The sequence below is a fragment of the Engystomops pustulosus genome, chromosome 6 (assembly GCF_040894005.1).
Source record: "Engystomops pustulosus chromosome 6, aEngPut4.maternal, whole genome shotgun sequence".
NCBI lineage: Eukaryota > Metazoa > Chordata > Amphibia > Anura > Leptodactylidae > Engystomops > Engystomops pustulosus.
In genome coordinates this window covers 163,077,173-163,100,680 of record NC_092416.1, presented here as the reverse complement: position 1 = coordinate 163,100,680, position 23,508 = coordinate 163,077,173, and the positions used below count along the sequence as shown (strand labels likewise).

General features: G+C 46.1%; 1 protein-coding gene across 1 annotated transcript; it reads right to left on the bottom strand.

Annotated features, from left to right (window-relative positions):
* Positions 1-3,325: 3,325 nt before the first annotated feature.
* On the bottom strand, positions 3,326-21,390 carry PIGU (phosphatidylinositol glycan anchor biosynthesis class U). Its single transcript, XM_072112174.1, has 12 exons — positions 21,142-21,390; positions 19,776-19,840; positions 18,114-18,173; positions 17,969-18,031; positions 16,890-16,999; positions 10,110-10,210; positions 9,432-9,529; positions 9,194-9,348; positions 8,916-9,059; positions 8,330-8,454; positions 6,403-6,545; positions 3,326-6,287 (listed from the first exon to the last, which is right to left on the bottom strand). The coding sequence occupies exons 1-12, from the start codon at positions 21,305-21,307 to the stop codon at positions 6,174-6,176; spliced, it is 1,344 nt and encodes a 447-aa protein (XP_071968275.1). The 5' UTR covers positions 21,308-21,390; the 3' UTR covers positions 3,326-6,173.
* Positions 21,391-23,508: the final 2,118 nt, after the last annotated feature.

Below are 23,508 nucleotides of genomic sequence, written 5' to 3'. Positions count from 1 at the left end.
CAATGCGACAATTTAAAGGGGTTGTCCGAGTTAAAAACAAAAAATATATATATATATATACACACATGTGGCCGGGAGCGGGCTGACTAAAATAATAAAGCTGCACTTACCTCCCGGTGCTCTGTCACATTTAAATTGTATAGGCAGCTGAGGACACCAATACAGTAGAAGAAGTTTGGATTATCATTGTAGCTTCCTTCTAGGGTCCTGGGCTGCCTGGGACTGCAAGTGGCCTTGAGTCCTGTCTGGCGAACTCTGCACTGGGGTGATGGCACAGGTGCCCATTGAGAGGTCTCCGAGTGCCACCTCTGGCACCCGTGCCATAGGTTCGCCACCACTGCTCTAAACTATTAGCCCCCTCAGGTGGGGTATGAAATGTCCTTTCACGAATTTACTTTATGAGAAATCTCACCCATTAAAAAAAAAGTCATATAACATAATCTAAGGGCTGAAAAAAGACAGATGATTTTTATTTATTTATTTTATTTTTTTTTGGGGGGGGGGGGTCTCTATAGTATTATATTATTGTTAAGTTCTGCCCTTGTTCACACAACCTCATGTTCTCGAATAACTGATAAAAGTCACAGGTGAGCTCAGAAGAAAAAAATCAGACCAATACAATCTTATGGTATAATATCGCAACCAATGCGAACTGATGCCATCAAAAGTAAGGCAGATGTGAGCTGCTTTATTTGGGTCACAAAGTATTATACAGAAACCTTCAGTGGGGCTGGGCTTGGTTACTTAGGGATAAAGAAGTAATGTCCATAGTCCATTGGTTGGTAAATTATTACAATGGGCATTGGAGATACAAAGGCTCTGTTTTCCCTGAAGTGGATATCCCACTTGTGAAATGGGTAAACATCGCAAAGGGGGTCTTGCATTCCTTTGGTGGAGAGGAGTGGAATTTGATAAGCTTCAGCCATAGTATTCTCAGCCATGTCCTATCTTTCTACCGAATATAGCGCCTGTGGATTCCTAGTGGGGCGGAGGTGAGCAGTGCCGATGTATGCCCGCCCTACTAGGTGTGGCGAGTCCCGGGGAAAGGGACTCAGCGAACAGGGGAGAGACGAGGGTGGGATTGATAAGACAACTTATACAGTTTGAACTGCACAATCCCTGCCCACACCCCCCCCCCCCCCCTTAACATACGTTGCTGTCCCTTTAAAACACCTGAAATAATGACTCCTCATTAATGAGCAGTGTATCTATTTTTTGTTTGTTATTGCCCTTGGGCTGGATTCGCACAAACGTACGTACGCCCGCCAGGGAGGGGGGGGGGGAGGCATAAGTCCGGCACAATGGAGAGAAGTGACCCCCTCCCTATCCATAGAAATGCAGAGTACAGGTTGTGCACACAGGGAAAGATGGGATATACCTTATCGTTTCCTCTGGTAGGCCGCACGTGTTTAGCACCATATCGCTCCATGCGGCCATTGCCGTCTATGGGGAAAGTGTGTGTGTGGCCGTACATACGTCCCTCATACAGTCGTGTGAATGCGGCCTTAGGGTGATGCCACACATGGCATTTTTGGTCGTTTACACCCTGTTTATCTATTAAGACAATTGGGAACAAACAGACTAAAAAAAAGGACCAAAAACGCCAAGTGTGGCATCACCCTTAGGGTGCGCTCCCACGTGGCATATACACAATGCTGACAGCAATGTAATTCGGCAAATCTCCTCTGCACAGCTGTTGTCACTGCCGGCCTATGGAGCGAGCGGGGAAGAGGCAGCGCCTCGGACCGCCCCCTCATGAATACATTGGACTCCGCCGCAGTGTTTGATAGCGTTATCAGAGGTCTCCGCTAACCCTATCACTGTAACACTGCGGCGTTTGTTCAAGCACTAGGAGCTGCTTACTTTAGTTAGCAGCTCCTGGTGCCGAAAATTGAGGTGACAGGTCCTCTTTAATGGAGCTCTAGGATAGTCTATAAATAGCACAACTTTTGGAGCCTTGTAAAAATGTTTAGGAACTCTTAAAATTCTTCCTAGGAGCAGTGACCTTAAGAAGTGCAATAAGTGATCAGTGATATAAGCTTCTATTCAAGAGCAGGTAAGTCACCCACCCATGCCGCAATATAGTGGTCACCCAACTTCTTAAAAGTTGCAAATTGACACTTCTTATGAAGATCAATGTGTCTCCATGGTACCAGACTACAAATAAGCCCCATGTAGTCAGCAGTCATACTACTTTCCGAGTGTTTATTAGACCTAGAGAATAGAAGCGAGAAGATTGCCGATCACAGGTTACTGTACACAGTCTGCATTTTCAAGGGGTTGTTCTGGATTAAAGAGCAATATCCCCTGCCCGTACCTGTTTGACTACTTGTTGTAAGCATGTCACAGAAAAAGTATGAAAAGAAATTAATCCATCATACTCAAGCATGACAAACCAGGGACATTACTCATAGATCCAGGCACGTTGACTGTGGTAATCTTCTTATATTTGTTATCCATGGCCTCCTTCCTTCTGATATCAACTATCAAATTATGCTAATCAGAGAGAAGGGCTCCAGGGGGGCATTACCAAAGCCTCTCCACATGATAGCTTCACAGGCTGTTACACTGCCTCCCCCTCCCATCTGCTTCCTCAGCACTCACTCCTTCCCAGCCTGATGTAATCTCATACAGTGGGCGGAGGCAGTCCTCCTGCACAGTGTAACAGCCTGTTCACATTCCCAAGAGGTCTTCAAGCTCACCAGAGCCCCCTTGTGCTGCAGCTTCACAGCACTGCTCCCTCAGTGTAAATTGCATCAGAGGGAGGGTGGGAGTGCTGCAGGAGCAGGGGAGACAGTGTGACAGCCTGTGAAGCTTCAGCATTGAGGGGCTCTGGTAACGTCTCCTACAGACCTTCTGGCTCAAAGTTGTCTTTAGGAAGGAAGGAGGCCATGGATAACAAATATAAGATTACTCATAGATCCAGGCACCGTGACTGTGGTAATTGTGATCAATTTTGACGGTAGATTTGATGGTAGATACAAAAGTGGTAATCAATCTAGTAGCTACGGTTTTCTACATGTCCTTTATCTAGAAGAAAGTTACTATATGAAGGAACATGTAATGTCAACAATCCCTAGGTTCCACCAAGTGATAAAGCAGCAAAAAGTCACACAAATTTGTGGCATTTTCAACCTACAGCCGGGTTACTAGATGCTGTGGATTGCAAGCGTGATTGTTGCGGAACACTTACTGCAATTGTGACGTATATCTTGGGTCCAGACCTGTATCCATCAGAACATTTCCTGTATTACTAGTACATAGCGTTTCCATAGTGACTGTATCCGTGTGCACCAAGACGAATGAAGACAATGCGCTCTACTGGTCCATTCACATCTGATTTTATTAGAGCCCCTCTTCCCACAAATAAATAAGATGTACAAACAGGATTGTAATAAAACAGAAATAAGCAGTGCAGATTTACATAAAAAAATGAAACAGTGCAAATTAACCCTATAGTGACTAATGAGGCCAAAAATTATGGCTTTGTAAAACCGTGTTTTATGGATTGTAGAAATTCACCAATCGACTTAAAGTAACTTTCCCTCATCTCCATCATCACATAAGAAACTATTAGTAGAAAAAAAGGATCGGAAAGTAGTAAAAATCTAACTTTAAATTGGAAGTTTATGCCACATAGCTATGGCCTTCTGCAGAAACTATAGGGTTAAATCAACCAATCAACATTTGGAGTGTAAGTGCAAAACCAGATAACCAAATTCTCCAGGACCTTCTAGAATAATGGATGAAAGACCATCGTTTACATGGAAAATGTGAATAACATTTCTAATATCTTCTCAGTGCGTAAAGTTACTTATTCCAGTTTAAAAAGGGGGGAAATCTATCAAAATCCATCAGGATTGATTTACTCCTAGATCCAGGCACTGTGACTGTGGTAATATTTATGTATCTGTTATCTATAGCCTCCTTCCTTCTAAAATCAACTTCTCAAATTATATAAATGAGCCTGACTGGCATTAGGGTTGTTTGAGCCCCTTTGTGCTGCAGATTCACAGACTGTTACACTGCGAAGGGGCACTCCCTCTTCTCACTGTGTAAGATTACATTAGGCAGGAAGTGCCAACCAGGTAGTGGTAGCCAGTGTAACAGCCCGTGAAGCTGCAGCACGATGGGGCACTGGTAACGCCAGAGCCCTTCTGGCTCATTAGTATAATTTTAAAAGTTGATTTTAGAAAGAAGGAGGCCATGGATAATAAATATAAGAAGATTACCACAGTCCCAGTGCCTGGATCTATGAGTAATGTCCCTGGGTTATCAGGATGGATTCTGATGGTAGATTTCCTTTAGGAATAGCTGTTAATGCACCAGCCCAGACCAATAATTGTTCACATCAGCCCAATTACGATTATGATTATTTTCTGAATCTTTGATTACAGCAACCATAAGATAATTCTGAATAGTACACATTAAAACTGTAGAAGATTAGGAAAAATGTTCATATTTGTCAATACTGTCAGAGCCAAAATAGGCCACATAAGAGAAACCGAATACAACCTCCATCAGTACAGAGGACGATGGAATCCCACTCCTATGGACGGCAATAGGAGGCCGACCCAAAGCAACCTGCATTACATTCTGTGTTGAACCAGCATGGAACATGTTAAAAGAAAAATCTAGGGCAAAGACAACATCAAAAATCCTGATGTGCAGATTTTGATGTGGAATTTAATAACGATTTCTAATGGGAAAGCAGAGAAATTACTCAATGTCAACAAATTCAGTGAATTAAAATGTCACTAAGAGCCAGTTCATTCCATTATACCTCATCTCTGTGTAGTCACCACATCAGATTTTGGCTCACAATAACGGATGCTGAAATAGCAGAAACCTTTAAAAGACTTCACAGAATTGAACATTTGGCCATTAAAACAAGGTCATATGACAGATTTTCTGGTTGCGTCTGCCCTGAGACGCAGAGTCTGGCACATAGTGTTTGCGTTGTGATCACAAAGAGCATCATAGCAGATACAGTCCAACTACTTAAAGGGATTGTCCACTTTTAGCAAATAATTGATATCTGTGTACTGAAAAGTTATACAATCAGGCCGGTGGCACACGTAGCATTTTGAACCCATTTTGGGGGCGTTTTTAAACAGTCCGTTAAAAAAAACATGCGTTTTTGTCCGTTTTCCAATTATCCTCATTAAAATCATTGGGAAAAAAAAAATGTCAAAAACGCATGTGTTTAACAGACTGCTTAAAAACGGGCCAAAAAACGGGTTCAAACCGCCACGTGTGCCGCCGGCCTTAACAAGTAACCTGTGTCTCCCCACTGACTTCTTTACGATAGGAGTGGAACGATAAAATAAAGGAGTGTAATGGTCGCAATTAATAGGGCAAGTGAGCATTAGGAACTCTGTAATAGATCTGCTCCGAATTTCTGTGCAGCCAAAACACCTATGGAGAGGGAAATGCAGGGAATTGGATACTTACAGACATGCTGCAGCTAGTAGTAAGTATTTTAACAATATCCAATAATATAGCAAGTACAATCTGGTGAGATAGAAACTCACTGCTGGCTGCAGCAGGTAATAAACGTCTCTCCGCTCTCCATAGATTCTCCATTATGTTGCATCCGGTCTGATCCGAGTATTTTAGTAAAAATAAAAGGAGTGTATTACAAAATTTCTTACGTTCGATGATTTAAAATTTTCAATAGAACAGCTGCACTGTAACGAAAACATACAAAGAGAAATTGCAGGAGAAGGACTCTCGGGCTACAGTACCATGTACATCCAGTTCTGGTCCAATGTCCACCTGCCTTCTATCCAAACATGCCACATCTCTTCCCTGATCCATATGTAGTAGCCACCAGGACTAGTACAAGTAAAAAACAGTCACCTCCGCTCCTCCGGACAAGTCATCTCAGCCTGACCAGTGTTGGTCTGCTCTCACCAGTGCTTCATGCATAGCAGAGATCTGTGGGGCGCCATGTTTGGTAGAAGGGAACACTTACTTTCCATGCCGCTTTACCTGGTCAGAACCATTGAAACTGTAAAAAGTATGAATACGCAGTCGTCCTTGTTTGTCCTTTGGGATGTGGATGGGCAGGCTCTGGGGGGTATGTAGCCAGGCTGCTCCACAGATTGGGCACTGCCCTCATCTCACCACATCCCATGTTGTAAACAAAACATCTTGTACCCACCGGGGCTTTACTTCAAGATTAAGGTGGCTTCAGTCCCATCTTTCTTGGTGAGGTAAAGGCCGTGGTGAAGATGGTACTCTCTCCGTAAGAAGGCATAAAAGTAATCGGACACCAGAAGAATCTGAAAGTATAGTATAAGCAGATGGTATAGGGCACATACATGAACGTTACATGCCAACACTGATATCAGAACACGACCCAGTGGAATCATTTACCAGAACATAACCCAGACTTACCTGTGCCACATTAAACGACAGTGTGATGGCATAATAGAAATTTGAGTTGGCGCTACCCGCATATATCCACAGGTGCCAAAGGACCGGGAACAGGAGCGAACACACCACCAGCATGCAGGAGACGATGAAGATGTTACGCAAAACTAAAAGAATAAAACAAAAAACAAACACATGAACATTTAATAGTGATATTTGTACCCCAGTCACATAATACAGGGTCACCGCAGAGCATCTGTCACCATCATCTGACTTCATTGTGACTATTATGTCCTCTCACTGGACAGTGACCACCACAGGTTACCCCTACAGTAAGTGCATTATATAGAGTTGTATATTTTTTACCTAAAATTCTCTGTGGTTCACGTAATCTCACAGCAGCTCAGCTACATTGGGGCGAATAGGGCTGAGGTGCAATACCGAATGCAACCTGGAGCCAGGTGTGGTGCTGTTTTTGAATTCTTAATCCCTAAACCCTCATAGGGGATCTTTCAGGAAGATTTTCCAACATATAAACTCAAGAGACACTTTATTAGGTACACCTGTCCAACTGCTCGTTAACACTTAATTTCTAATCAGCCAATCACATGGCGGCAACTCAGTGCATTTAGGCATGTAGACATGGTCAAGACAATCTCCTGCAGTTCAAACCGAGCATCAGTATGGGGAAGAAAGGTGATTTGAGGCCTTTGAACGTGGCATGGTTGTTGGTGCCAGAAGGGCTGGTCTGAGTATTTCAGAAACTGCTGATCTACTGGGATTTTCACGCACAACCATCTCTAGGGTTTACAGAGAATGGTCCGAAAAAGAAAAAACATCCAGTGAGCGGCAGTTCTGTGGGTGGAAATGCCTTGTTGATGCCAGAGGAGAATGGGCAGACTGGTTCGAGCTGAAAGGCAACAGTGACTCAAATCGCCACCCGTTACAACCAAGGTAGGCAGAAGAGCATCTCTGAACGCACAGTACGTCGAACTTTGAGGCAGATGGGCTACAGCAGCAGAAGACCACACCGGGTGCCACTCCTTTCAGCTAAGAACAGGAAACTGAGGCTACAATTTGCACAAGCTCATCAAAATTGGACAGTAGAAGATTGGAAAAACGTTGCCTGGTCTGATGAGTCTCGATTTCTGCTGCGACATTCGGATGGTAGGGTCAGAATTTGGCGTCAACAACATGAAAGCATGGATCCATCCTGCCTTGTATCAACGGTCCAGGCTGGTGGTGGTGGTGTCATGGTGTGGGGAATATTTTCTTGGCACTCTTTGGGCCCCTTGGTACCAATTGAGCATCGTTGCAACGCCACAGCCTACCTGAGTATTGTTGCTGACCATGTCCATCCCTTTATGACCACAATGTACCCAACATCTGATGGCTACTTTCAGCAGGATAATGTGCCATGTCATAAAGCTGGAATCATCTCAGACTGGTTTCTTGGACATGACAATGAGGTCACTGGACTCAAATGGCCTCCACAGTCACCAGATCTCAATCCAATAGAGCATCTTTGGGATGTGTTGGAACGGGAGATTCGCATCATGGATGTGCAGCCGACAAATCTGCGGCAACTGTGTGATGCCATCATGTCAATATGGACCAAAATCTCTGAGGAATGCTTTCAGCACCTTGTTGTATCTATGCCACGAAGAATTGCGGCAGTTCTGAAGGCAAAAGGGGGTCCAACCCGCTACTAGCATGGTGTACCTAATAAAGTGGCCGGTGAATGTATATCTGGGTATAACTTCAATGGCCAAATGAAAACCAAAAGGACCCAATAAAAAGTATTTCACAGCAATTAAAAACAGCACAGCACACGCAGCTCTGCTACATCCATAGGCTTACACGCAGCTCTGCTACATCCATAGGCTTACACGCAGCTCTGCTACATCCATATGGTACTTATATTTATAGTGACGTCTTTCCAGAAACTTACACCTTGACAGATGAGACCACATGGGCAGGAGGGCCATGTATAGGGCCACATCCCCCACGGTGGGGTAAGATTTGAATATGGAGATAATGGCAATCTGCATGAACATCAGGAACACTGGATGCTCTCTGCAAAAACAAAAACATCAAAGTATTTAGAAATAAATTGTGGAAACTTGGGGTTTCCCTGATGACCCCCATATATTATAGAATCCTGGTTGTAGATTGCCAGAAAATCATAAGAGAGTTTCACATTTGCCAAAGACATCTACAGGTCCCTCAAACCACAGATATGGGAGAGGTTATGAGAGGGAGACAGTGTTAAAGCCTGTAAAGGGGAGGGGCTCTGGTAACACCCCCAGGAGCACTTCTGCCTCATTAGCATAATTTGACAAGTTGATTTTAGAAGAAAGGAGGCCATGGATAACAAAAATAAAATTATCACAGTCACTGTGCCTGGATCTATGGTTTATCATGATGGATTTTGAGGTGAGATTTCCTTTAACTATAATGTTACATCACAACAGCTCAACCAGAAGGAAGAGAAATGATAAATCCTAACACTGAGCAGATTCCCGTATATAACTTACTTTAACTTGATGGTCAGTGGGACAGTGTAGAAGAACACATTAATCTGAAAGACACAGACGAAGAACAGGCTGAAGTGTGCAAACATTTCGGCAAAGAAGTACCAGAAGAGGCCGATGTTCGGAGTCAGGTCAGGAACGGAAAGTCTAGAAAAGAAATGAAAAAACATCTATAACATGGATCACAGTCATGACCTAGTATCATCTTGGACATTGAAAGAATGTATAATCTTATTGTATGTTATGTCTTCCCAGAAAACTGAGAATTGTGTTAGACTTACATAAACCCATATACAGAGTGTATGAAATCCCAGGAGTCCAATAAGAAGAAGGAATGGCAAATCAATATGGTCAAGCAGCCCAAGTACAGGGAAGAATACTGACAGGTCCAAATCCAGAAGCTGGGACTGGACATCTTCACAGGTATAAACTCTTTCTGCAGAGGAGAAAATATGATCAGAACTTTGTCTTTAGGTCTTTCGACATTGTTCCTATACATGTATGGCTTTAATGTGGTACCTGTAGTAGATATAAGAGAGCTGCAGGGAACAAGGTAATGGGGTACAGAGACTGGTAGGTGGCCAATGACAAGAACACTGCACTCAGGAGCGGGCTACCTAAGGGGAAACAGGACAACAGAAATAAAACATGCAGGTTATGTAACGTCACAATAATAATAATTCTTTCCTTATATAGCGCACACAGATTACGCAGCGCTGCACAGGATTTACCAAATCAGTCCCTGCCCCCAATGGGGCTCACAATCTAATCACCCTACCAGTATGTTTTGGAGTGTGGGAGGAAACCGGAGGACCCAGAGTAAAATAATTCTGGATATCAAATACTGGCATAACCTCACGGAAAATGAGTCAAAAGCCAAGTAGGGGGGGCTTAGCCGTAGTATACGGCCTTGCTGTCGGATTTATAATAACTTGGTCTGGAAATAAGTTGATCACATCTCACTCCAGTCTAGTTTGTCCAGATTTTAGCATAGTGTAGAATACATTGTGAATGCCATCACTATATTCCCTATACAGTACAAACAAACTAAAAAGACACAGTTAAAATAAAATAAAAAAAAAAAATCTCTGAACATACCGGGCAAATTCTTTTCATATATTATCAGGACTTGTGGTTCAGTTGTCTCCACTTTATGTACAGATAAGAAGACCACTACACTGTAATAACAGGACTCACCTTTCACCGTGGCCAGGATAAACAGAGCGATGATTGCATTATTGATGGCGCAGGTAGATTTGGCCACACAGGACAGGACGGTGTAAGGGTTCAGCAAGTAGCTGCAGAGAGAATTATATATGGAGGAGTCATCTGATTGCCGAGGTCACTTGTGTTATTGTGAAGAGGGTCAAATAAAAGATATTACTCAACATGGATACAGAATAACAGGGCAAACTATTCTGACAGCTTATTACATGTTAACGGTAAGAGATCCAACCTACCATCAGGAATATATGTGGAATATAACAGGTATTCCTGATGGTAGATACCTTTCTATATTCTAAGCCCTACACAGCCAGGGGCGTAACTTGAGGGGGTGCAGAGGTTGTGGTCGCACCCGGGCCCAAGAGGTTTAGGGGGCCCTTATGGTGTCACTTTCCCATATGAGAAGACTATTACTATAAACCATACATTATAGTCGGGGGCCCGGCACGGACTTTGCACTGGGGCCCATCAGCTTCTAGTTACGCCACTGTATAAAGCATTTACCTATTTTACCTAATTTTTAACCATAACCAACTAAAAACTTCATCATTTATGTTAACAAACTTCAGAGGCTACTGGGGCACGCATGCACAGTAACTCGGCTCACTGCCGAAAAGAGGAAGAAGTTACTGCACATGCATGGGCACAGGCTGAATGGCCGCAGAGCGCTGCCGAGCCGCACCCGGAGGTAAGGCTTCAAGGGCTACAGGGGCAGGATGCAGCCTTAGCCCCCAGTGCTTGGCCAGGCTATTCCACGCCCCAGTAACCTCTGAAGTTCATTAGCATAAAAATAATAACTATAATTCCTTTATTTAGATTACGCAGCATTGCACAGATCTAGCCAAATCAGTCCCTGTCCCCAATGGGGCTCACAATCTAATCTACCTACCAGTATGTTTTGGAGTGTGGGAGGAAACCAGAGGACCCGGAGGAAACTCACGCAAAAAGGAGAATTATTCTCACCGTTAATTCGGTTTCCATTAGTCCACCATGACGGCCCCAACTGGAGGATGGCCCTTGACCTCTGTAGGGACAGGAAGCAGAGAGGTTAAAAGCCCCTCCCCTACACCCACACTCCAGTGGCTACCAAATAACTACACCGGCTGTGGATGCAACCCATTTATTGTATGTTATAGTCACACACAGATACAACAGGTTAAATAATAAAGACTAAGACTACTCTGTCTTAAAAATAAAAGGGGACGGGAAAAATATATGGGCCGTCATGGTGGACTAATGGAAACCGAATTAACGGTGAGAATAATTCTCCTTTTCCATGGCGTCCCCCATGACGGCCCCAACTGGAGATGTACCAGATTACCAGTACCTTAGGGTGGGACAACTGCCTGCAAGACTTTCCTACCGAAAGCCTGGTCCCTGGCACTTTGGATATCTAATCTGTAGTGTCTAGCAAATGTTAACTGGCTAGACCAGGTAGCTGCTTTACAGATATCGACTAGAGAGGCCCCACGTTTTTCAGCCCATGAGGCTGCCACCCCCCTGGTTGAGTGGGCCCTGACAGTCCCCGGAATGTCCATATCTTCGGCATCATATGCCTCTTTAATGGTAGTCCGGATCCAACGGGCAATAGATGCTTTGGAAGCTTTCTTCCCCTTATTCTTCCCTGTATACTGCAGAAGGATGTTGTCGTCCTTTCTCCAAGGTTTAGAGATGTCCAGATAGTGGAGAAGACATCTCCTCACGTCCAGAGTATGCCATGCTGACTCCTTACTGTTCTTAGGGTTCTGGCAAAAAGAAGGTAACACAATTTCCTGATTGCGATGAAAACTGGAAGACACTTTGGGAGCAAAGGCCTTATCTAGAGTTAGAATCACTCTATCTTCCAGAACTCTAAGGTAAGGTTCTCTAAGGGAGAGAGCCTGGATTTCTCCTAACCATCTAGCTGAGGTTATGGCTATAAGGAAGGTCAGCTTGAGGGTTAGGCTTCTAAGGTCCGTAGTCTCTAAGGGCTCAAACGGAGGACCTGTCAGGTGATTCAACACCAGAGACAAATCCCAGTTTGGGATATTTTGTTTTAAGTGAGGTCTCAATCTGGAGGTAGCTTTTACGAACCTCTGGATCCACTTGTGCTCCGCCAAGGAAGTATCAAAGAAGGCACTAAGGGCTGATACCTGGACCTTGAGTGTACTCGTCTTCAGCCCTTTATCAAACCCAGCTTGCAGGAAATCCAGTATCTGCGAGATGTTGGGAGACAACTGGTTAGGAGGGACTGAGCCACAAAAAGACACGAATTTCTTCCATATTCTGGAGTAAATTCTGTGGGTGACCACCTTACGACTAGCCTTCATCGTGGAGATCACTTTGTCCGATAGCCCCTGGGCTGTCAGTATCTTCCTTTCAGGATCCATGCAGCGAGCTGGAGAGCCTGCGGATTGGGATGAAGGACTGGACCCTGGAACAGGAGGTCTGGACGGGGTGGTAACAGGAATGGATCCGCCATTGCCATCTTTTTTAGCCAAGGAAACCAGTTCCTTTTTGGCCACCAAGGCGCTATGAGTATAACCTCCGCCTGGTCTTCCCTGATCTTTTGTATGACCCTGGACATAAGAGGTATCGGAGGAAAGGCATACAGTAACAGCCCCCCCCAGGACTGGCTGAACGCGTCTCTTTGGTTGAAGGGAACTGTAGGTTCCAGGGAAAAGAAACGCGGGAGCTTCGCGTTCTTGCTGGAGGCAAACAGGTCTACTGACGGATGTCCCCACCTCCTTGTTATGTGAAGGAAGACATCTTCGTGAAGACACCACTCGTTTTGATCTATCTTCCTCCGACTGAGGAAGTCTGCTGCCTGATTTTCTTCCCCCTTGAGGTGGATGGATGAGAGGGATTGAAGGTTGTCTTCTGCCCAGGTGAAGATTTTGTTTGAGAGTGCCAGGAGACTCGGATTTTTGGTTCCCCCTTGGTGACGTAGGTAGGCTACCGTAGTGACGTTGTCCGAAAAAATTCTGACATGCTTTCCTCTCAGCATTTGTGTGCTGGACCTCAGGGTTTCCAGAACAGCTCTTAACTCCCGATGATTCGAGGAACGGGTTTTCACTGAATCCGGCCACAGGCCTTGGACAGGATGACCTGCGACAATCGCTCCCCAACCTGACTGACTTGCGTCCGTCTGTATAGTTGTCACTGGCCAAGGATGCCAGGGTACTCCTTTTCCCAGGTTTGCTGGATCTGTCCACCAGTCTATGGACCGTAAGACTGAGAGGGGAATCTCCACCTTTTGATTTAGGTGACAAGGATCTTTGTCCCAAGAGGACAGCACCCAGTTCTGTAGTGTCCTTGTATGACTTTGGCTCCATTGCACGCACTGGATGCATGCAGTCATGAGCCCAAGGATCCTCATTGCTTCTCTTATGGAGCAGCTCTTCTTTTTCTTGAACGCGTTTAGCTGGAGAATTAAATTTTCTCTCTTTGCTGGAGGGAGAAAAGACATCTGTCGTGTGGAGTCTATTAGAACTCCCAGGAATACCACGTTCATGCTTGGTTCTAGGTTGGATTTTTCTGTATTGATGATCCAGCCTAGCCGCTGAAGAGTCTTCATGATGATATCCCTGTGAAGAATCAGCTCCTGACTTGAGGCACTTACTACCAGAAGGTCGTCTAGGTACGGAATGATGGATATTCCCTCTTTTCTCAGAAACGCTACCACCTCGACCATAATCTTTGAAAAGGTTCTCGGTGCAGAAGATATCCCGAAGGGAAGGGCTTTGTATTGAAAGTGAGCTTCCTCGCCTTCTGGTGACAGGACTGCGAACCTGAGAAACTTCTGCGAGTTGGGGTATATTGGGACGTGGTAGTAGGCGTCCTTCAGGTCTATTGTACACATGAACGCCTGACGATGGATTAGCGCTGAAGCGGAAGAGACGGTCTCCATCTTGAATTTTCTGTATAGGACGAACCTGTTTAGCCCTTTCAGGTTGCAGATCATCCTGGACTTCCCGTTCGGTTTCTTTATGAGGAATAGTGGAGAGTAATGTCCTCTTCTCTGATGTTCCTGGGGTACAGGGATAATCACATCCAGATCTAACAACTTCTGCACTTCTGTCCAGAGTTGGAGCGACAGGTCCCGAGAGGGTTGTCTGGTAAGGACGAAACTTGTGGGAGGAAGAGCGGTCAATTCTATCTTGTAGCCGTCCTGGAGGATGGACAGAATCCAGGGGTTTGATGTTATCCGGCTCCATTGCTGATGAAAATTCAACAGTCTTCCTCCCACTTTGGCGTCATTGTTTCCTGAAACTCGTAGCGGAGTTACTGGGGTTGAGCAGAAACCCCCTGCCTCTTCCACCTTTAGGGTAGCTCCACCTTCCTTGTTTACCCTTGCCCCTAAAGGATGGTCTCCTCTCTTTGGGGTCACGAAAGGAAGGTTTCTTCAGACTGGTCCTGGATTCTGGGAAGCCTTTTTTCTTATCCGCCGCCCTCTCCAGGATGGTGTCCAATTCGGGCCCAAACACATACTCGCCCTCGAACGGGATGCCGCACAATTTAGACTTCGACCTGAAGTCTCCGCTCCACTGGCGCAACCAGAGAGATCTTCTTACGGAGTTGGAAAGAGCCCCTTCTTTAGCACTAATCCTCACTCCCTCTGCAGAGGCGTCAGCAATGAAAGCTGTGGCTGCTTTCAGGGTCGGGAAGGTATTAAGTAACAGCTCCCTTGGGGTTCCATCCCTTACATGCTTTTCCAACTCCATTACCCAGTGGAATAGTGTGCGGGCTACGGACGTTGTAGCAATGTTGGATTTAAGGTTCAGCATGGAACATTCCCAGCTCTTTTTTAATAGGCTGTCTGCCTTTCTATCCAGCGGATCTTTCAACTGGGTAGCATCCTCAAAAGGCAAATCGGTCTTCTTGGTCATTTTAGTGACCTGGATGTCCATCTTAGGAGCCGAGTTCCACAGCTTGGCTTCTTCTTCATCAAAAGAAAGACGATTTCTGAATTCTTTTGAAAGAGAAATTTTGTTTTCCGGATCCCTCCATTCTTCTAGAATCAGATCCCTGAGAGTATTATTGACCGGGAACACGCGCCGTTTTTTGGCTTTGAGCAGACCAAAGAGTTCATCCTGAATGGACTGCGTCTCCTCTACCTCTTCTATCTTCAGGGTATCTCGCACCGCTTTTAAGAGGGGTTCCAGGTCTTCGGAAGCCAGCAGATATCTCGATTCCATCCTGTTTGCAGAGGTGGAAGGAAACGTATCAGGTTCCAAAGAATCCCTGACCGTAGCACCATCAGAGTCTGAAGCGGGGTCAGAAGATGAATCCACTATTTTCTGGCGCTTTTGAGGTGGTTCCTGGGGGGCAAAGGCAGCCAAGGATGATGACACAGATGATCTGACTTCCTCCTGGATAAAGCTACGCATCTCATCCATGAATGAGGTTTTTTCTTCACGAATCAAATTATCCAGGCATTTTTTGCACACAGGTTTCTTATATGCACTAGGTAATTTCTCAAAGCACATGTTGCACTTTTTATGAGGAGTTTTCTTCCTCTCAGAGGAGGATTGCTCCTTAGCACGGCCTTTTTCCTTTTCCTTGGGATCCTATCAAGGAAAGGAGAGCCCGGATAAGGAACTGCTATAAACGGGACGTGCGGGTGACCCACCACCCTATCCCTTTAACCCCTACTCACAGGAGGTGGGGATATGAGGTCCAGACCTGAGGCCTCTAAATTGCAGGGTTCCATGCTCCTGGAGGAACTACAATAACCAGCCAGCCTAGAATGTAATAATAACAATTGAAGGCTTGTAAATCAGCACTGTAATGGTTAAAGGGTAGGATGTTACCTGGTACCGGTAAGCCAGGAGAGATCCACCAGGGTCTATAAGGTAAACGTGGCCCATATCAGAATACAGTGCAATAAAATATAGTATGTGCCAGCATAATATACAGTTATACATATCAGGGTGTTTGAAGCCAAAGACCTGACCTGAAAAAACGCCAAAGGGAACCTTTAACTCGTAAGCCGCAGGTTAGAGGTGTGCTCCGGAATGAAGATTAGACCTCAGATCAACGTGATTACCACACTAGAGCAATTTAAACTTACCGCCCCGCGATCCTGTTTCCGGGTCGCACGGCTTTGACGTCACTTCCGGTTTCGTCACTCCACCGGAAGTTGACGCCGGGGTCGACCGGAAGTGCGCGGGAGCGCCAGAATCACATGTTCCGGGTGTCGTAAGCTCCAGGAGCTGCGGGCAGAGCCGGAAGGTAAAACACAGATCCACACAGGCAGAGGAAAGGGCCGCAACCCGATCGAGGCCCGGAGCTGTGCTGGGTAAGGGATAGGTCCCGCGCCATGGTGTCCCCCCTCACTGTCCCAACTAGTGGGAAGCGAGGAGAGAAACTTCTCTCTACTCCCTGCCCTGTGTAGGGACAGGAAGCCACTGGAGTGTGGGTGTAGGGGAGGGGCTTTTAACCTCTCTGCTTCCTGTCCCTACAGAGGTCAAGGGCCATCCTCCAGTTGGGGCCGTCATGGGGGACGCCATGGAAAATAAGGTTTTTAATAAGTTATGGTTAAAAGTTTAGGTAAAGGCAGTTTAGGGCTTAGCAGGCTGAAAGGCATCTACCATCAGGAATACCTCAGTCAGTGCACTCTTGGTGGTAGGTTTTCTATAAATGGGATGCCACAATTTCCATACAAATGACATGTGACCGCTGCAGCACATAAGTAGACACAGACATGACATACGCAGGTTGTGATGTTAATTTATAGAAGAGACACAAACATATTTTTGACATGGAACTTACAAAATTGCCACCTTTAGTGGAATATAGTGCATTTCTGTCGGCACCCGGAGAAGGTCGTGAGCTCCTGCCGCATACTTTTTTAGCTCCAGGTACAGTTTCTGCCTTTTAAACTGAAGGAAGAAACAAGAAATTTGAGAAAAAGACTGGGAGTGACTACATATAAATCGTTATAAATCGTTGGTAACCTACAGCTCACTATACATTGCACGACTGTGCTCATCTATATAATCCTGTGTCTGTACTGGTGACTACGAAGATCAATGACCACAGGGAGATGGTGGGAAATCATTCTAAGGCCCCTTCCTGCACACAAACATACGCAGCGGCTGTAACTAGCCACAAAAATGGCAGCCGCCATAGACTGGCATTACACCCGGACACTGTCTCAATGCGCCGTGACTGAGCTGGGTGTCCACGCCGTGAAATATAGGACGTGTCCTATACTTGGAAAGATTTGCAGAGCGGCCACTCAGCTCTCTCTGAAGAGGAGAGTTCACCCCCCACCTGGCTGTGTGCTGCGCCCAGGTTACGACCCCGGTGAGCCCATAATCATGTGCATGAGGTCGAAATATGGAAACAGCTCCCATAAATTAACCTGAAGGCACTGGTTTCGCTTAAAGGGGTTGTCCTAATCCAACAGCCGGAACCCCCATCGACCATGAAAATGGGACTCCTTGATATTAGGAGACCAGGAATCCCATTCTCACTAATTGGAGGATGAGCAAGTGCCCTACCAATGTTCCACAGGAGTCAGCAATTTTCGGCTGCCCCTCATAGAACTGAATATAGTGGGCAGGGTGATGTGCGCTCTGCCGCTCCACTTATTAGTGAGGGTGGGATCCCAGTTCTCATGTTGGGGGTAGCAGCTGTAGAACTCTCAACAATGAGGACGTTCTCCCTTATCCTGTGGATTGGGCATAACTTCTGAAATTGGGACAACCCCCTTTAAAATGAATCTCAAGTTTAAAAAAAAACCTTCAGTAATGAGTAGTTCTATGTATGTAGACGAGGAGTAACCTTTTCTGGACATGACATCATTTGCAATCTTTATTACATACATACAATATAATAATCCTTACCAATACTTTGTTATACTCCTGGACTGCCAAATAAAGTGCCACGGCTGTAAGTGCGTCTGTTATCTGGGAACACAAGGAAATTATTTTTTTTCTAAGCAGCTCATAGCCATTACACCAGCACCGCGCCCTGTAGGTGTGTACTTACCATAAAGACTATCTCCGAGTAGTCTACGAGGAAATGGAAGAGATAAATAATAAGCGGCGTCTGCAGAGACAGAGAGAAAAGACAAGGTTTGCTATGATGGACATATTACTACAGCGGAAACTTCCTGTAGTCATTATATATGTATAGGACAGAGCACAGAATGAAGCTACAGTGCATCCGGTCATACAGTACAATCTGTTACGTATTCTGCGAGGACATCTTTAAAGGGAGGTTGTAGCTTACAGATTCTTTTAATATACCCTCAGAATAGGTCATCTATACAACAGATAGCAACCCCACAGATTAACTGTCCTCAGAACATACCCTACAGCACAGCTCCATTCTCTAAGTAGTGTCCAAGCCAGGTTACTGCAGTGCGGATCCCTTTTACTTGCATTGGAGTTAAACGTAAAAAGAACCTGTCATTAGCGTATGAACCACAAACAGGAGCACTACCAATCGTCTTGATATTTAGGGGACCCCACTGATCAGATTCTTATCTTCTATGCAGTGTGGTGGGGATAACATGCTATCTTAACCCCTTTAAAGAGGTTATGCTGTTAGAAGGACATGGTTGCTTTCTTTCAAAAACACCACCAAACCTGACCCTGAGTTCTGTGTCCTGCCACTAAGCTGCATTCCCCAATCTCTATACAGCACATACCCTGCTCGGACGTGGGGCTGCTGGTTTTAGAAGAAATCCGCCACGTTTTTCAACTGATTCCTAAAAGCAAAACTAACTATTCACAGCAGAGTTGTTTCTAGAGGAAATTTACATTCCACCAATGTATATGGTTACTGCCAGTTTAGGTTCACCCCAATGGGAGATCTTGTTTTCTGGCTAACAGAAGGAATTTCCTGAAGAAGGGAACCCCTCTATGTCGAAAATATGTCCTAATAGGACGTATAAACAAGTGTCTTCAGACAGGTATACACGTGTTATATGACATGTACCCCCACAGTCGCACTTCTTTCTCCTCTATTCCTAAGGCTGCATTCACATTGACGCGTGCCCGCTGTACCATAGCACGGCAGGCACACGGCGGCACTGGGGAGAAGAGGAGGAGCACTGCTCACCCCCGCCTCTCTTCATAGAGGAACATAGCGCCGTATTCCGAGGAAAGATAGGACATGTTCTATCTTTTCACGGGGTACGGAACGGTACATCTATTGCCGTCTATGGGGGATGTATATAGGCCGTATATACGTCCCCCCATACAGCAGTGTGAATGCAGCCTTAGGAGGCGTCATTAGCCAAACACATGAAAAAAAACGCATGTATTTTAGTGCATTTAAAAACGCACCAAGTACGGACTCTGTGGCGCATGTGTTTTTGCAGGTTTACCATGCGTTTGGCTGCATTTAATCCGCTTCACACCTGCTCACACTTATAGAAATTAAAAAAAACAAAAAAAAACAACAGATTCAAACAAACCAAAGGCATGGTAAACATACAAAAACGCATTTTCATGTTTTCAGTGCGTTTAAAAACGCACCAAGAAGTGAACAAGACCGCACCCTTATGCGGGTACAGGATCACTATAGGCTCCATGTAGTCACCTGCTTCCTGTAGGTTCCTGGGTGGAAGCCCCTAACATACGGCACAGCAAGTAAAGTGTTAATCTTATAGCAAAGAGGCCAATAATGTATCTGGTTACTCACCTCATGGAAGACGTCTCCTGAGTAGGGTGAAACATCAAGGTCCAAAAGGGACATTCCCTCCACAACTGCAAAAATATTAAATAAAAATCTTAATCATTCATAACCCGGTTATATCAGACGTCATGTACAGGCAAGAGTTTTATATCCTGGGGAATATACATCTCTTTGTACGCCAGGTGGCATTCTCTTACACATGGCCACATAGGTTATGGCACGCACGGCCCCCGCTGCCCAGCTGAATGCAGTGGTACAGGTTGCTAGGCTCCTGCTCGGTGTGTGGAGCTGCAGACAGGACTGGTTGCTAGGCTCCTGCTCGGTGTGTGGAGCTGCAGACAGGACTGGTTGCTAGGTTCCTGCTCGGTGTGTGGGGCTGCAGACAGGACTGGTTGCTAGGCTCCTGCTCGGTGTGTGGGGCTGCAGACGGGACTGGTTGCTAGGCTCCTGCTCGGTGTGTGGAGCTGCAGACGGGACTGGTTGCCAGGCTCCTGCTCGGTGTATGGAGCTGCAGACAGGACTGGTTGCTAGGCTCCTGCTCGGTGTGTGGAGCTGCAGACAGGACTGGTTGCTAGGCTCCTGCTCGGTGTGTGTGGGGCTGCAGACAGGACTGGTTGCTAGGCTCCTGCTCGGTGTGTGGGGCTGCAGACAGGACTGGTTGCTAGGCTCCTGCTCGGTGTGTGGGGCTGCAGACAGGACTGGTTGCTAGGCTCCTGCTCGGTGTGTGGGGCTGCAGACAGGACTGGTTGCTAGGCTCCTGCTCGGTGTGTATGGGGCTGCAGACAGGACTGGTTGCCAGGCTCCTGCTCGGTGTGTGGGGCTGCAGACAGGACTGGTTGCCAGGCTCCTGCTCGGTGTATGGAGCTGCAGACAGGACTGGTTGCTAGGCTCCTGCTCGGTGTATGGAGCTGCAGACAGGACTGGTTGCTAGGCTCCTGCTCGGTGTGTGGGGCTGCAGACAGGACTGGTTGCTAGGCTCCTGCTCGGTGTGTGGGGCTGCAGACAGGACTGGTTGCCAGGCTCCTGCTTACTAACAATCCTGTGTTTTCCTAGCGACCAGAGAGTGAGATTTGCTTATTTCCATACTGGATGTGATGCAGATGAGGAGACACTGAGGCAGGAGCAGGAGGCCGCCATGTCAGGCCCCTAAGAAGATGGAGGAAGGAAACAGCTTCCAGGAAATGTCATTATTACAGCATAATCCCTTATAGTGACTCTCATCCTCCAGTCCTTGTGCAGCAGCTATTCCCTACACCTGCCTCCCATGATGGAGACCCCCGGAGCCCCCCAGCCCAGCACCTTCCCTGCTGTCATGCGCTCATTCATACACTGACACCTGCACGCCCGGCACATGGCCGCCGCCGCTCCTCACCTCTTTTCCATGAGTTGAGCGGAGACACGACCTCCACGCGCTCAGAGATGAAGGAAGCGAGGCTGGAGCGAAAGAGAATGGCCCTGATCGTAACTGCCACCAGCACCACCAGCACCAAAGGCGCCGCCATGTTTCCAGAGCAGGCAGCTCGGGCGGCGCGGAGCATCACGGGAAAGCTTGTAGTTCTGAAGTCCCAGTATAGACAAGGCGAGCGGCAGCGAGGAAACTACAATGACCACAATGCACAGCGGCACAGGCGTTCTCTCTTCCTGGATTGAAAAGTGGACTACAGTGGCCGACTGCGGTCAATCTTTCTACAAACGCGCAGCTGAAAGTGTTTTATTCAATGTATTTCCTGAAGTGAATTATGTATAGTCCTTTATATACAACTGCTATTTTATTGTCAATTATGTTTTCAGGAAAACTGATCACAACAAATCTATTAAAGATTTAGCCAAGAATGATGTAAAAACTCATGGGTGTTCACTAGGTCTAAAATAAGACTGAAAATATTTAAAGGAAATTTACCATTGAAATCCATTTTGATAAGCCAAGGACACATAAATCCAGGTAACATGACTATTAAAATCTCATCCATGGCCTCCTTCCTTCTAAAATCAACTATCATAATTATGCTAATGAGTCAGAGGGGCTCTGGGGGCGTAACTATCAGCACTTCTCTCTGCCAGCTGTAATCTCACAGAGTGGGAGGGGAAGTACTATTGCACAGTGTAACAGCCTCTGAAGTTGTAGCATGAAGGGGTTCTGGTAACACCCCCAGGAGTCCCTCTGTCACATTAGCATAATTTAAAAAGTAGATTTTATAAGGAAGGAGGCCATGGATAACAAATATAAGAAGATTACCACAGTCACGGTGCCTGGATCACACAGTGGGAGGAGGGGGAGCGCTTTTGCACAGTGTAACAGCCTCTGAAGTTACAGCATGGAGAGGCTGTGGTAACACCCCCAGGAGCTCCACTGTTACATTAGCATAATTTAAAAAGTTGATTTTAGAAGAAAGGAGGCCATGGATAACAAATATAAGAAGATTACCTTAAGTCACAGTCCCTGGATCCATTGGTGCACATTTACTCTCCTGGTCCCTGCGCGATCCCCGATGTGCGTTGTCCGCCGGAATGCACATCTGCCACGATTCATGAAGATTGCGCCCCCGATTTCCTGCATGTGTCGCATCCCCGCTCAGGTCCGCCGGAGTTCATCTTCCTCCAGGTGCATGTAAGTGCTTGTCTTGCGGCACAAATTGATTTGTTAAATCCCGTGCGTAGTCCGAATCCGTCGTTTTGTGCCACAAAACGATCGCGTGCGACACAATCCACAGCGCAATCCCCGAAAATGCCGGAAAACCCGACGAAAATGCGGCCGCAGGACCTTAGTAAATAAGCCCCATTGGGGGTCATTTACTAAGGGCCCGATTCGCGTTTTCCCGACGTGTTACCCGAATATTTCTGATTTGCGCCGATTGTACCTGAATTGCCCCGGGATTTTCTCGCACGCGATCGGATTGTGGCGCATCGGCGCCGGCATGCGCGCGACGGAAATCCGGGGGGGGGGGGGCGTTGTCGAACAAAAACCCGATGTATTTGGAAAAACCGCCGCATTTAAAAACCGCTTGGGAAGCGCTTACCTTCACCTGGTCCAGCTAGGTGTATTCCGGCGCGAAATCATCACCTAGCTGGACCAGGTGAAGGTAAGTGCATGCGCCACAAGCGCATGCGCATGCGCCACAATCCCATCGCGTGCGCCAAAATCCCGGGGCAATTCAGGTACAATCGGCGCAAATCAGAAATATTCGGGTAACACGTCGGGAAACCGTGAATCGTGCCCTTAGTAAATGACCCCCATTGTGCACCTGTTTTATCAGGATGGATTTTAATGGTGGATTTCCAACAATGCTACAAAACCCAGTGTTGGGGAGTGATCTCCAGCTACTGGATCCCACTTTCCTATAATTTTTCATAAACAGATAACAAAGTTTAAAAAAAAATGTTTTATAAAAGTTTATAGTAAGTTACCATATTGGGTGGTATGAAATTTTTGCTCGCTGTGCAAATGCAAAACCAGCACGACAAGGTCTAAAGGCCTATAGCAAAACCAATACTTGAATGTAGAGTTGTACCACTTTACTTTATGTGTATAACATTGACTGGCTGTTGGCAAGAGGCAAAATTTGGATATTCTTTTACTCCAGCAAAGTACTTTAAATAAGACCTGTCAACCGAATTTTACACCTGACACCAACAATAGTTGCTGGTAAAGTCCTCCCTATATCACCTAAAATGATCTTCCTCCTGAGACACTGTACCTTAAATACAGTCATTTTTCTGATATGCAAATGTCTAGACAAGA